This window comes from Sipha flava, unplaced genomic scaffold, assembly GCF_003268045.1.
Source record: "Sipha flava isolate LNK unplaced genomic scaffold, YSA_version1 48927_pilon_pilon, whole genome shotgun sequence".
NCBI classification, from domain to species: domain Eukaryota; kingdom Metazoa; phylum Arthropoda; class Insecta; order Hemiptera; family Aphididae; genus Sipha; species Sipha flava.
This window is the reverse complement of record NW_020273301.1, coordinates 69,940-86,037: the sequence shown is the minus strand read 5'-3', so window position 1 is coordinate 86,037 and position 16,098 is coordinate 69,940. Positions and strand designations below refer to the sequence as shown.

General features: G+C 30.9%; 2 protein-coding genes across 3 annotated transcripts; one reads left to right on the top strand and one right to left on the bottom strand.

Moving 5' to 3' along the window:
- Nucleotides 1–599: 599 nt before the first annotated feature.
- Nucleotides 600–5,654, top strand: LOC112689987 (mitochondrial chaperone BCS1-like). Its single transcript, XM_025563878.1, has 7 exons — nucleotides 600–875; nucleotides 987–1,322; nucleotides 2,053–2,192; nucleotides 3,014–3,208; nucleotides 3,664–3,900; nucleotides 4,370–4,472; nucleotides 5,362–5,654. The coding sequence occupies exons 1-7, from the start codon at nucleotides 871–873 to the stop codon at nucleotides 5,636–5,638; spliced, it is 1,293 nt and encodes a 430-aa protein (XP_025419663.1). The 5' UTR covers nucleotides 600–870; the 3' UTR covers nucleotides 5,639–5,654.
- Nucleotides 5,655–5,673: 19 nt separating this feature from the next.
- On the bottom strand, nucleotides 5,674–15,984 carry LOC112689985 (regulatory-associated protein of mTOR). Of its 2 annotated transcripts, none has more exons than XM_025563876.1 (25): nucleotides 15,585–15,984; nucleotides 15,363–15,465; nucleotides 15,048–15,289; nucleotides 14,825–14,971; nucleotides 13,911–14,083; nucleotides 11,797–11,856; nucleotides 11,610–11,710; nucleotides 11,390–11,538; nucleotides 11,017–11,205; nucleotides 10,752–10,946; nucleotides 10,617–10,691; nucleotides 9,966–10,223; nucleotides 9,656–9,799; nucleotides 9,476–9,581; nucleotides 9,199–9,399; nucleotides 9,005–9,138; nucleotides 8,865–8,935; nucleotides 8,685–8,793; nucleotides 8,412–8,617; nucleotides 8,132–8,308; nucleotides 7,789–8,051; nucleotides 7,562–7,714; nucleotides 6,615–6,768; nucleotides 6,112–6,225; nucleotides 5,674–6,045 (listed from the first exon to the last, which is right to left on the bottom strand). In XM_025563876.1, exons 1-25 carry the CDS (start codon nucleotides 15,732–15,734, stop codon nucleotides 5,853–5,855), a joined length of 3,867 nt encoding a protein of 1,288 aa, XP_025419661.1. In that variant the 5' UTR covers nucleotides 15,735–15,984; the 3' UTR covers nucleotides 5,674–5,852. The 2 variants fall into 2 exon arrangements, with proteins under 2 accessions (XP_025419661.1, XP_025419660.1); XM_025563875.1 differs by having other exon boundaries at nucleotides 5,674–6,048; nucleotides 15,585–15,734.
- Between the last annotated feature and the right edge of the window lie 114 nt (nucleotides 15,985–16,098).

Genomic DNA, 16,098 nt, shown 5'->3' with positions numbered 1-16,098 from the left:
ACAGGATCTCACTAATATCATGAACATTTCTCGTCGCACAGGCGGTCGTCGTGCGTTACGATTGACGGAAAACAAAACGCGATTTCATCGTTGCATTCGAGGTGCGCGGACGCATTTATTTCGAACGGCTTGTACCTACAGCCTCGAAGCATAATGGGTTTTACGGAACCGTCTAGAATATACGTACACGATGTGTCGGCATCGCCGTGCGTAAACGTCGGGCGCGCGCGCAACGACGACGTTTACGGTGAAAGAATTATTGTTAAAAAAAAATATATATATATATATATATATAAACATAAAACGACTTTTCGATTGATCACGTCGCGCTGATGTTTGATAATTGTCGGAGTCACTAGGAACATGGTCAGTCGATTGTCGACACATTTTATACTTTTTGAGAACGGGAGAAACACACACACACACGCGCGCGCGCGCGTACCATTATGAACGCATTCGTGTGTGTGTGTGTGTCAACGTCGAATTCATTTTCACGCGCATTATCATCGTTTCGCGGTCGGTGGTTCGACTTGGAACCGACCACGAACCGTGGTACCGGTAACCTGATTGCTTCGTGGCGGTAACTGTTGTCCGATAACGGTGTACACGTGCTATCACGGTCGTCGAACGTCCAAGAGAGAGCCGGTCCGCGTTCGGCGCGTCCCCGTTTCTGCCTCCGTTCGGCGTGCCCCCGCGTTACAATAACCTTTTATAAACACAGCTGTCCGCCCCGCACGTTTTGGCCGTTTACTGCGCTCGAACGCGCAACGATTACCTTCGCTCGGCGACCGTTGTGTCCACGTCCAGTTCTCCATTGTTCTCACTTGGCGTCGTCCCCGTTGCCGAACCGTTCGATCGTTACGCACTCCGATGCCGTAAGTAATTTCACACCGAAATCGATCGCTTACAAACACGCGCGTGTTCGACAAAGACATGTGGTTTAATATAGATTTCTCCGTACGTTGGTTTTTGTTCTATTTGCGCAGAGGTCACGCGAGCAAATTGTTTAAGGACTACGCGTTCGCCGCAGTGTCCAGCACGTATGTTTCCAGAGCGCTTGGCCTGATGTGCCTGAGCCTAGCTTCTTTGGCCGTCAACGAGACGGTGGAGCTGGTCAAAGGATACTTTTGGCGCAACTACATTACCGAACTCGAAGTCTCGAACTCGGATAAATGTTATCACTGGCTGTTGCAGTGGATAGCCAGACACTGCAATGACCAGCTACTGCATTTTTCTGTGACCACGACTATGCCCCAGACTGAATCGAGCCTTGAGATTCCAAAGTTCGATTACGAGCCTAGTGCTGGTGAACACATGTTCAAGTAAAAAATAAATTAAATATTTACCGAACACTAAATAATAATAATAATAATAATGATGATGATTACTAAAATCCATCCAACGCCTGTAATGAGCAATATTATTTACTATTTAATTGTCCATATTTCGTGAAGTAAAACTTTCCTTAGATGGAAATTGTATTTGTAATGGTATCAAAAATATTTTGAAATACTTATATACTATATAGATGGATAGAGTAATTAAAAAAAAAAAAAAACATTTCCCATGTACCCATTGTCTCTTCGACCACCACCTCATAGGCTTAAGCAGTGTTTTCGCACAGTTATACATACTTTATGTTTATACCGTGGCAGTAGTAATGAAGTTACAAGAGAATAAAGAAATTAGAATCAAAGTTAAACTATGTTTTTAACAAAAAAAAATTTAAAACTGAATTCTATATTTATTTAAACGTCGACATGTAATTGTAATACACAAAAAGTGTAATCCAAAACATGCTCTCGTGCTTCCAGTAGCGGTGCCTACCTACGTAGGTAATGGTTGTAGATAGGACCGACCAAATATATTATTCGTATCCTTTCGAAAATCGTGCCTACAGCTTTTGTCTGCTTTCTTTTTCTTGTATCGTACGGATATACCGATGCAGATCACCGCGACTGCAGTTATTGGGAGTGCGTGGGCTTGAATTTTTCATTAAGATTTTGTTACTGTCAGACCACCACTATATTTCTTAACCGTCGACCGGTGCAGGTACAAGGGCCACACGGTAGTGTTAAAACGGAACCGCAACCCTGTGATGACAAGCGAATATGGGACTAGGCCGTTCGAAACACTGTACCTGTCCATTTGGGGTCGAAACAAACACGTGCTGAACGAAATTCTGGAAGAGTGTAAGTATTTACCACACGTTCACATATACAATGCGTTTTCGAAATCATCAATACTTTTACACGTAGGAGCATTTTTCAATCCGTGTTTTATTAATATCGCGCACGATTGGTGGACACGATTCCAGTTTCGTAGTCATACGACTACATATACATATAAGTTCTAAGATGTGTAATGATATTCTATGTTTTATTTTACTTGACTATGAACTAGACCAAAATGTATTAACTAAATCGAATACTATAATAGTAGTTAGTTAAATAAAATATACTGTTAATTCGCATAGTATCCTTACAGTTATATTTTTTAACATTTAGGCTCTCGAAAGAAGAAAACGCGAAATGCATCAATCCCAGTGGTACGGTGGTTTGCCGGGTTTATTGTTCTCGCAGAGCATAGGTTTGTTACGGCCCAGGATCTAAGGCTAAACCGACAATATTTGACTCGAAGATCGAAACAGTTTAAGGCTCGCGTATCAAAATAGCTTTATTGGTCCGATAAAAAACGACACTCGAGAACAGTCTTCGTGCAATATATGTTTATTTTTTCTATTCCTTTTGCGTTTTGCTCGACATAAATTCCCCAACACTCGGGTTTCAAAGGACTTGACCGTGTGCACGTACCACCATAGTCACGCCAACGGTAGGGGCTCAAATATAAACACGAACGCGTGCAACATAAAATCCAGCCGAGACATGCATCGGAATCGAATCGCGTGAAGGATGGTGCGAGGTAGTAAAGCCTTCGTAGGTCCTGTATACTTCCGCGCGGAAATCTCCACTTGAACGTAAAAATAAAAAACAATCGTGTTCTCCTGCTGCAGCCAGACGGTACGCGATGTCGGTCATGGAATCCGGGACCACGCTCATGGTGCCGTCCTACGACACATGGCACAATTTCGGTGAGCCCCGAGTGCCCCGGTCAATGTCGTCGGTCATATTGGACGAGGGAGTGTTCGACCGGATACTGCGCGACGTGCGGGACTTCGTGGACGACCGATCGTGGTATATCGACAGGGGTATTGAGAATTTTTATTAATAAAGATTATTAATATATTTTGTTGGTACATTACAATTACCTACATGGCGTAGATATTCTCATTTAAAATTGAAAAGTGAAATGAAAATTTAAGGAATAAAATACAGGATATCTATATGGGATTCCTAGAATACGTTCAATTTTTTCTCTGGAGAGGAAGGGTGTTCACTAAATTATAAATCTATACACTTTTTATAAAATCCCTTATTAAGAATTATTAAGAACTTAATAATCAATAATTGATGTTCAAAATCTTAAGAGCTCATGGGGGATCTATCTCCCTATGTGTAAGCCCCTGTAATGGGCGCTAATTTTTTTTGCCCCAGGGGTGCAAATTGTCTAAATGCGACACTGATGGGCACCGCAAACTCGAATCAATGACGTCCCAGGCGGGATGCTTCGCGTTTTAGTTATGCTTCGCCGTTCTCGTTCCAGGAATACCGTATCGCAGGGGGTACCTGCTGTACGGGCCGCCGGGCTGTGGCAAGACGTCGCTGATCTTGGCGCTGGCGGGCGAATTCAAGTACAACCTGTGCGTGTTGAGCCTGAACGACGTGAAGATGTCTGACGAGCAGCTCGTTCAGCTGATGGGAGAGGTTCCGACCAAGTCGTTCGTGCTCTTGGAGGACATCGATGCGATGTTCGGCAGCAGGCAAGGCGAAACTGTTGTAGGTTTGTACATTATATATAACACGTACTCCTTGGATTGATTGTGAGGGAGGGTTTTCGGGTAAAATGTTGGGGTTGATTTCGGTACTCTTGCTGCACGGTTGAAATTTTGATGGTGGTGGGGGGGGGCAAGTCTGAAAATACCTTTACACAAATAAATAATAATGAACTAAATGCCTTTTTAATTTTTAATAACAAATTTTGTTTTTCATTTTTTTATTTCATATCATGTTTTGTAAATTTATCCAAAACGTTATCTTTGGATAAATTAATATTTCTCAGAGTATAAAGATAAATATATATTATCATCTTAATTTCATCACAAAATGGCAGTAGTTTAAAACACAAAATAGCCCTCCTGATAAAATTATTTATTTATAGCTATCTTATTAAATACCTTTGAAGAGAGTCAATCGTTTTTCACCATATTATAATCCGTTTGTAACGATTTTTTTTTTTCTCATTGTGACAGTGGGTAGTGCCAAAGTGACGCTGAGTGGTTTGCTAAATGCTCTGGATGGGGTTGTATCATCCGAGGGTCGAATTCTATTCATGACAACCAACTACATTGAAAGGTACATGCTATTATTATTACATTACAGTGGTTCACCAACTTTTTTAATCTTAGACCACATAACCTACTAGTTTTTAGTGACCCGAGAAACCAAAATATGTAATACATTATTGATATTTTTAAACTTTTTGAATCTACTAATAGTTAATAAATGAGTAGACAATATTGCTCAAGTTGTAATGTATAACAAGTATATTATTTTTGATATGAATGTATTTAAGTACATAAAATGTACATTATAACATTCATTTAATTTAATTTATTTTAAAAGTATTGATATTTCATAATTATAAGAAAAGCATATGATTAAATACCAATAAATTAAATAAATTAAAGTAATAGGTATTTTTTTTTTTTTTTTTTGTAAATTAACAATTATATTTACATAAAAATACAAAACAAAAATGAATATGTATTAAGCATATTTTTTGAAGTTATGATTGGTGCAACATTATAACTAGTGATCATAAAATGGAAATAAAACAAAAATCCTATAGGAAAATATATTACAAAACACTAAAATTTAGTAATTTGAAATGTCATCATTTTTAATTTAAATTGAAAAATAAAGTAAAATTGAGATTAACAAAATAACTAAAATCAAAATTTAAAAAAATTATTTTAACACATTTTTAGCTAGTAAAGTTCGCCTATGATGTTAAAAAATTGGCATCAAAATATGGGTCAAAGTTTTCATATATACCTACAATGATATTTGTTAATATAATTATTTTTTTGGTATTTAATATCCTTTTTGGAAATACTCAAGGCTAAAAGGCAATTTCAAGCCACAAATTTCACTCTTCCTGTTGGTAACTTTGAAAAATAAGCAGAGTACAGTCCAATTAAAGTAGGAATAAATAACTATTCTTGTCACATATTGATTTCAGATTAGATTCCGCTCTGGTTCGGCCGGGTCGTGTTGATTTCAAACAGTATATTGGTACATGTTCGAACTATCAGTTATTGCAAATGTTTGCTCGGTTCCGTCCAGACAGCACAGAAGATGATCAGAAGAGATTTATAAATGAAATATCTATACAAAACAAACCGGTGGTTCCAGCTCATTTGCAAGAGTTTTTTTTGGCTCAGAGGCATAAAAAACTAGATGAATTGTTTGAACATATAAATGATTTATGGCAGGATGTACAAGACATTCAATTATAACAGAGTAACAATAATATTTATAATATTAATTTAAAAAAATAATAAGATAATTTTTTATGTACAGAAAAATACTAAGTACATAAAAAATCAATGTTCAGTCAAATATCGATCTTTGAGCACAATAAAAGAGTGTCATGAATATTTAAAGTGTTAGAAAAAGAACAATAACAAAAATGAATTAACAGAAAAAAAACAAGTGTATAAACTACATTCATTATCTTTTGGGATCAATTGAATATAATGCTATTGTTCCATCCATAGCGCCAGTAGAAAGCAAAACTTTCTGAGGGTGAAATGTAGTGGTCCTTAACGGTGGATAACGTGAACTCATGAACCAATCTGATAACTTCAATGAGTTCAATAATTGACCCTCTGTGTTGTAGAACAATAACATTTGATTTACACTACTACTAAACATACAAAGTTTGTTAGGTTTAAAAATAATCATGATCATTAAAACAATTTATATTTACCATGCTATTATATTGCACATTGAATGAATGGATGCAGAGTGCATATTATTGACATGAAATTCTCGCTGTGATGCACTTTGACCAAACTCAAATGTTTTGATATCCCCATAAGCACTATTACATATTGTTATAAATTTAATTTTATATTATATCAGATGATTTATTTAATGAAAAGCCATCATTTTTTATATAAATGTATGTGTTTTTGAAGATTATATTTTATAAAACTTCAAATAAAAAAAATTAATATATACATAAATTTTCAATAATTTAGTAAAATTAGAAATACACATTTAGGTACACATAAACATATTAATATTGACAAAAAAAAAAAAATAAATAAAAAAAATAAAAAAAAATAAGAGAGAGAAACGTTAAATTTTAAAGTTATTTAGACAGCATTTATTCAAAAACACATAATAAATATATCAATATAAATTAAAGTCTTATGTCGGATGGAGAAATTTTTTAGTTTATTTACCAACTAAGTTAAAATTACTTACCTAGCAGATACTACAGAAGCATCTTGTAGCCTTAAGGTAAGTATTTTACTATGATGTCCAATAAAAGAGGCTATTCTAGCTTCATCTGGTGGTAGCCTTTTATCAAATACTTTAATGGAACCATCTTTACAACCAGCAGCAAATATATTATTTTCTAAATGAATAACATTTTTAATTGTAAAATAAAATCATTAGATTTAATGTTAATTGTATAAAAAATAATATTCTAACATATTGCTAAAAATAAAAGTCGGAAACTCTTACAACAAAAATTGTAAATAATAGACATTTTTGTAGACTTATCTTCAAAATTATAATTAAATTTATGACGAATATTGACAAAGTATAACTTACTTAAAAATATTCTGTATTAATATAAAAATATTCATTATTATAGTCTAAAGGCAAAATAATATTTCTTCATATATAAAATCTTTTTGTGTTAATTTAATTAATGTACTAAGATGCCATTGATTTTCAAGATCATTAAAAAAACATTAAACATTAAAAAAATATAATTAAATCAATTTTTGTATTTTATGAAACTATTATCCACGGATTGCTTAATTGTAGCCCCAATGAATAAAATATATTATCAAAATTTGCTAAGTTTAAGTAAACGAATAAATTACAATGAACAGTGAAAACTAGCAAATTGTTTTAATAAAACGGTTAATAACTGTGCTACTATTATTACATAACACACATTCTCAAACATTTTATTTTATAACATATTTCATTAAGATGAGATTTCTATAAATATTTAAGAAATGTAAGTAAAATTTATAGTAAAATTTTTATATTATATTTTTATATTTATATTATTTTTATTTTTATTTACTATGACAAAACTGTCGAATACATTTACGAACAAATAAAAATTAAATTAAAAAAGTAATTATTTTTTCCCTAAATAAATATCTTGTTAGTAGTATTTGAACTCTTACCTTTTAATTGCATGGAGAGACTCGTCACAGAAGCATTAACTCCAGTGGATAAGGCTGTTAATTTAGTTTCAGTTTCAATATCCCAAATGTTTATGACTCTTGAATCACCTGCACAGATTAGATGGCAAGATCTTTGATCCCATTGGAGTGCCACTGGAAAACCAAAAGAAATATTACCATATTGTACATAATTGTAGTCGATAAATGTTTGGTTATGAACCGCTTACTTGAAGAGCTCTCGAAACTAGGACTTTTACAAATAGGTAATGCGTGCCAACCAGAAACCAATTTAGGAGGACCATCAATGAATTGAGACCAAACCTGAATATTTCCATCATTATAACCAGCCAATATTAATGAAACATCATGACTGTTAATTAGTTCAACTACAGATAAGTGTGGTGCTGATCTATATGATAAATCAAGATTATGATTTCTGAGATCAGGTTTCCATTGACTTAATTTATAGCTACTTTGATAATCCCACACTCTGAAATATTTATTTTATGAAAACATAAAAAATATTATTTAAGTTTGCTTCAAAAAAAAGAGATAATAATAATAACTTACGTTAAATAATCTTTAGTAGCTACAACTACATGTGGATCATATGGATGAAAGACTAATGAATTAGGTGATTGTTTACATTTTGATGAAAATATTTGATGTTCTATTTTACAATTTAAGTTATTCACTTTGTTTTGTTCTTCTTGTGCTTCTTTGCGAAGAGCCATATTTCGAGTATACCTATTGAAAATTAAAATTATTTATGTGGACTTCAGAACAATGGTTATTTTAGCTTTTAATGAATTTAATCTTATTTTATTATCTATATCTATATATTGATTACCTCCAATCGCGTTCATAGTATATGGCACTCTCAAAGTCACCTCCATCATTCAATCCACTCAATGGATGAGCAAAGTTTTTAGACACCCATTCAAAAAATTGAGATCTCAATATAGTCTTGGTTTTATTTTTAGTATCTTTTTCACCATCACTTTCTACATTTGGAGGCGAAGATGATGATGACAGCACAGAAGATTCTTCTACAATCTAACCGTACAAAAAATACATTAGTTATTATTTATTCTGATCAAAAGATATTTAATAAATTACATACAGTGTTTGGTACAATTTTTCTTGTTCTTGAGTTGGATCTATGTTGTACCATGGGTGTCTTATGTTGAGAATGAAGGTCGTTAACAGATAAAGGAGGAGATTCTCCTTGACTAAATAATACAAAACATATTTCACTCAAAAAAAGAATAAACAATTTAGTGGTAATTGATTAATGTATTACCTGAGATAACTTCTTGATGATGGAGACGCAGGTAAAGAATGTGATGCACGACTATCTGGTCTGTTTTTAAGCTAATTGAAATGAAACAATTGAATATAATAAAAATTTTGGTATACATAAAAAATTATTAAAATACTTACTTTCTGCCTAATGTATTTAGTTAATTTCTGTGCAGTAGCAGCAACATCTGGAAAAATATCATGTTCCAAAGCAGTTAAGCCCTTCCATAATTGTGAGTGTACATTATTATAGGCTGCAGTTGATTGATAAGTATCTGAAAAACAATAACTATTTTTTAGTGATGTCCTATTATAGGAAAAACTTATGAACAAACCTAAGGTAACTATTGATGAGGATGAATTTGTACGCCTTAAATATTCAGACTTGATTTCTTCTGGCATTTCATCTGAAGTGCTAAGACTAGGAGAAGTTTGAGGTAAAATCACAGTGACAATTGGACTAGTAGATGAATACAAGAGCTTCTCTTTAGAGCCCATTCTTGATAGGCTGGCTGTCTTTGAACTGCCATTTGGACCTTAAAATTAAACAAAAACAATTTATTTTGTTCAAAATCCTAAAATTAAATATATAAATTACATTTTTTTACATACTTTTATAAAAAGATCCATATTGTTTTTCAGTTTGATCCTGCAATGCTATTTCTAAAAAATACCTTTCAAAAGCAATAACAGTCCACTGAAGAGCAATGATGACTTCCTAAATGTAAAATTTGATTAAAAAAAAAAAAGATTAAAAATTATGTAAATATTATGAAATTGCCTTTATTTTACCTCTCTAACCATGGGACTCATATCTTTTGCAACTGTATTCAGTAGAGTTAGAGCAATACTTTGATCAACATTCAACGCATGATTACTACGGTCTTTATCACAGCTAACATAAGTACCAAGAGCAAAAACTGCTGCAGCACGAACCTGAAAATATTTTCAGAGTTCAGTAATTTATTAATACTTCAAAAGCAGATTTATTTTGATTTTTTCTTCAATTTAATTTTTTTATTACTATACATCTATTAAAATTTATTTTATTTTTCCTGATTTGGTCTTTTTCTTTAAAAAGTTTAATAATAGTAATTATTACTTCGGGTATTTTGTCTTCTAATAACAGATAAAGTTTTTCATGTGCTGTATCCCGTACACCAACCCATCGAGCTTTATCATAATCAGCCCATAGTTGAGCAAGGCATAATGTCAACCATTGTTTATAAGGAGGACTAGCATTGGCTAATTGTTCAAGACATATGCACACTAAATTGTTCTTAAGTCCTAATTGTTGGCCATTCCTGTAGTTTTGCATCAGACGAGATAAAACAACAGCTCCTAACATCCTTTGTTCTTCCTGAAAATAAACATAAATTAAAAATAATTAAAAAAATTTAAATACACTATAAATAATACTTGGTTTATATTTACTGGTTATTTAAGAAAATTAGTATAATACATGACTATTAATTAATTCAATTTTAGTTTAAGAAATGTATGTTTATTTATTATAGCAATTTGTCATAAAGTAATAAACAAATAAATATAAATCACAACTATGATAATTAAAGTAACATATTTGAAGTTAAAAGATAATTAAAGGGAATGTGATTTTGATAAAGTAAACTTTCTCAACAGAGTATTTATAATTTTAAGCTTGTAAAAATTATACTAATTTATTTTATTCTATTAATGAAAAACTATAGTTAATATAATTTATAATAATAATATAAATAATTTTTATACTCACAGGCAATTGTATATCTTCAACCAATTGAAAAAAATACTTAAAACCATTTTCTCTAACAATATCAGTTTGGCAAGTCTAAAAATATATAAATAAGAACAATTTTTTTTTTAATATTATTCATAATAAAACACTTACATGGTCTACAGCCATTATTTTTGCCCAAATAAAAGCTAACATTGGTCGCAACTCAACAGCAAAACTCTGCAATAATTTTAGTATATATGGAAATATTCCTACAGATAAAGTCAAGTTTACAGCCCATGGTCCTAAATCTAAAAATCTACCTAACAAATCTAATGCTCGAAGTCTATGTGCTTGACTTAAAAGAACCTATAAAAATTCATGGTAAAATATTTAAATATTATTGAGTAACATAAATTGATATTTATTGTTCTATTACTTGAAGTACAATGGGAAGCTGTTCGGGTACACTACGTTGTTGTGTAGGTAAACAAGCTGTGTGGTCAAGCCAAATTTCAAATGCAGTTAATTGCTCCTCAAAAAATGTTGTACGAACAAATAAACCATCACCGTGATCTTGGACACGTTGTAATTGAGATAAACATAAGTCTAAAATATGATCCCATGACTGCAAATAAAATATTTCTACATATTATTATAATACTAGTAAATTTTAAATATTGATTGGAAATAGTTTTGTATGGATAATATAATTAATTAAAGACACCACAGAAAAATTCTTCATTTTTGTTTAATATAATAAAACTGCTCTCTGTACTCCAACAAATTATGAATTACATTTCTTTACAAACCTGCCACATAGGGTGATTATGCATTGGTGGTAGTTTAGGTGAAGATACTGGTTCACAGTCATAAGTTCTCATAATACGTTCAGCCAATAAGAAATTTCTTAGTAGACTAGCAACTAAAAGGTCTTGCCGAAATAATGTTTGAAAAGTATCTTTAAAAATTGTATTTAATTTTTTAATTTATCTTGTACTTATATATCTTATTTTAAGTTTCTAATTTTACCTCGAGGCAAAACATTCCAAGCTATTGTATCAGTGATTGCAGTAAATACCCAGTTCAATTCTCCCAACATTGTCCGTCGATCATTTAATGTACCCGGGATTCTAATGCAATCATAAATATAGATTCAAATATAAAAAAAATAAAAATAAAAATAAAATAATAATAATTATTAAGGAATAAAACTTACTTGTCAACAAATTCAAGAAATAATTTTGAGCCATATTTTGACATATTTTGCATTACAAACCTAAAAAATATTAAACTTTACAAGCACTTTACAGCACACATTTTTTTAAATTCTATAACTATTAGTCTATCCAAGGATTATCAAAGATAGATATAATTTTTATTTGTATATAATTTTTTAAACAGGCCTGGCAAAATAACATAAGTAGTTTAACAATAACAACTGTTCATTCTTTAAATGAAAAATACAAAATAAGAAATATAACATAGGAATACAGCTATGAAATATCATTAAAAATAAGAAGCTTATGAAACATCCGATGAAACATGTATCATTGTATTATACATATTACATATACAAATTAAATCGAATGGATTAATTTACAATTATTGGAATAGATATGAGTAGATCAGGATGATAGATATCATAGAGAACATAAGAGTAAAAATATTTGAAAACAAATAAATTATTAAAACCAGAGAAAGCTAAGTTTAAAATCGTCCCAGAAATATTAATAACATTATTAAATCGAAAACAATATAAAAAAGTAAATTTAGATAGAAATTTTGGCTCTGAGATAAATAATTGTTTAATAAAATAAGTAGCTTAAGCTAGGGAGATAATGTAATATAATAAAATTGTAATAATAAAAAAACATTTTTTTTTTTTTTTAAGGATACTATACTTATGTTATTATATTTGTATATTATAGTAAGTATATGTTTCACTTACTCAAGTCTTATATTTTTTTACACCTAGAATTTATTAACTTATAATTAAATTGAATGGTGAAAACAAAATTTTGGTTTTCTGATCAGTTTTATTTTTAATTCAAAATTTAAAATTTGAAAAAAATGCACGTAAATCATATATTATATTGATAAGATATTAAAATGAAGATAAAAACTAAAGTGCCTTACATAGATAATTGCTTCACCTTCAAATTGTTAATTTATCATTTGCTGTATAAGTAAAACAAAACACAAATTATATGAATATATTTTAGTGTGAATAGTATTTAAATAAATAACTTGTTTTGTTGATAAAAATGTTTTTACATTTTGGATTGTAGTTTTATATCTCTAAATATTATCAGTTAAATTTTATCATAAAATAATAATTGTTTTTTTTTTCATACAAAACAGGAAATTTAAGTGAAAATATGTTTTAGAAAATCTTATCTAAAATATGAACAGCATGTAAAGTATGTGAAGTAAAATTTGTTATACTGATCTATATAGTAGTCAAATCATTAGAAGAACAGATATTTTAGTCAAATTTAGATAAAAAAAAAAAGAACATTAAATAGGGTAATGTACTTTTTTTTCATAAATTCTTTAGTCCTGACAACAATATTATTGAACAGTTTAAACTAACAAAGAGGGTAATTTAATTATAAAGAATTTATACGTTAAAAAGATTCATTAAAAAAAAAAATATTTATAATGGATGAATGAATAATTGATTTTCACATAAAAAATGATTTAAACCAACATTTTTATAAATTATAATTAGACAACTACATTTGTAAACATTTTTAACATGGTTTATTTATTAAAATAATAAATAGAATAATAGAAGAATATTTTAAAATCAATGACCAATGCTAATGTTATATTAAAATCTATATTATGATAGAACACTTCTCAATAACTGCAGATATTAATTAAAATGACAGTCATAATTCTACATAATAAATGTAGTATTGTTTGATTAGTATTGAAGCAATTAATTTAATTTTAACTGTTTTTTTTTTTTTATCTGATAATATTCTGTATTTACCTCATGAACTTTGACCTTAAGCATATAAGATGTTTTTATAATTTTGAATACTAATGCAATAATTTTCATAATAACAAGAATTAAAACAGTGTATTACACGAAATAAATGTTGAATAACTAATGCATCATAAAATTTAAAATATTGCAATTGCCATAGGTCATGTATAATATAATCTCACATAAAACTATTGGATAAGCATTATAACATTTATTTTGTTAATTAGGTGTACATAATCATGTATATTTTTAATTATTGTAAATTATGAAAATACTTGAAAACTAATAATGGCTTAAGCAACTTATTCTAAAAAAAATGTATGAATTTATCTTACCAACGAGCAGCCATTTTAATTGGTGTAGTCAGGCAAGAAGTGAACAAATCAGCAGGCAAATCTGGATGCATTGGAAGGGTTTGATCTATTTGACACGCACCAAGTTGAATGCAATTTTTAAAAGAAGGTCCTCCTTCAGGAAGTAAAAATAATGGATTTTGGGTAGCATCATGCTGAAAATTAATCATAAATGCTATGTAAATAAAATGTTTTTATAAATTTATAAAATAACAATTACAGTTAAAAATAAGTATATAACTAAGTATTTTCAAAATGTATAGATCAAAAAAATTATAAATACAGATATAACATTATTTTTAATTAAATCATCACTATTATATTTATTATAGTCCATATAGATTACAAATAAATACATTTAGCTTTAAAAAAATGCATGAAGTTATTAATACATTTTTTATAAGATTTAAATTCTTATCTTAGAATAAACTGCATTCATTGTAAAGTTTTTCATGGAATCAAATGAATACTTATTGGAAAAAATGTTTAATTATACTTATGGTTATTTATAAATAAATTTTAGAAAAACAAAAATAATCAGTCATAATAAATAAAACTTATGTTAAAATATTATAAGGTATTAATTAAAATTTGAATTTATTTGTGATACTTTTAAATTAATAATAACCAAAATTATAACGACTATGGATAGCAGAACCTAATTAAAAAAATAAAACACATTAATTTAATATCTACTTCATATTTTTGTCATAATATAAGCATTATCAATACATACAAATTAAATTGCCAATTTAATTTTCTACTACGCAAATGAATATTACATAAGCAATCATCATCATTCAAATTCAAAGTTTCATTTTTAAGGTAGAATATTATTGTTTTCAAAGGAAAAAAATAATTTCTCCATGATAATAACAAAAGAAAACAATACTTGCCAACATTTCTTTTTCGTGTTGTTCGGCAAATTGGTTAAACAATTTTACAATCATTCCAGCATTAGAACAATCATAAACATATATAGATGGAGAACCCATCCATGATTGCAAATCATATATGGACAAAGGAATGTATTGAGTATATGCCTGAAAATCATTTTAATATTTTAAAAAATCTATTTTTTAACTATTAAAATAGATAACATTGAAACAAAATACCAACCCTATTAAATACCCAAATTTCACCATTTGATGTAGGTTTTGGTACACCATGCCCATTATAATGAAAAAGTACCCTTTCTTCTTTTGCATTTCGTCTCAAGGAAACGCATAATTTTTTTACTTCCTCTATAGTTGGGTCTAACGATAGTTTGTAACGCGCTCTCGGTTGCCACCTCTCGTACTGTTTTTGTAAATTTCCTCCGATTACTTCCAATGCCTTTTGGGAAACCATCATCAATGGGTCTAGGTAAGACAAACAGAAGTAAGAGTAAAAACGAGAGATCATTGTCATATAGCACATGATGGTGAGTAGTACCTATCCAACATTCTAGACGAGCACACGGCTGTATTTTGAAAATGTCCGGAGGGTCTACACCCACATTTAGACACAGGACGAGTGCGACGCTCACAGTTTTCATCTGTAATGGGCAGAGCGAGGGGGGAAAAAAAAAACGTTAGTAATACAGTAGTAACACAAACAAGGTAGGCAGCGACTAGACCGGCGGCCGAAACTGAGACAAGTGCGACAACCACTCACCCGTTCCTTGAGCCGCCAAGAGCTGACCACGGCGTCGACACATTTGATTTCTTCGGTGTGCCTTTTTTTCGTGAAACACAGCGGCAACTGCCAGTCGGCGGCCTCTATGCTGTCGGCGCTGCCGGACAATTTGGTCAGCGTTTCTTCCATTCATGCAGACGTCGACGATTAACATTCAACGGCGGTGACGTGACACACGCGCGCAGGAGGGCGTGCAGATGGTGCTCTTGGGTTTTGCGACTCGACGGACGACGAAAGCACATAAAATTTGAATCGGAACGCAGCGGCTGATCGACGCACACAACAACGCCCGACCTCGTGTTTGTTATCAGATCGAGTGGGTCTTATCTCGCACCAGTCGTCCTCCGCGGCGCAGCAGTAGCCACTCGTACTCTTTCGAAAACAGTAATAATAATAATGAAATGTCGTATGCGCGCGCGCGCGCTCTCTCGTGTCCCGGTCGTCTTTCGAACGACGTCGCAATTAGTTTTTGATAAAGTTTTTCCGTAACGAA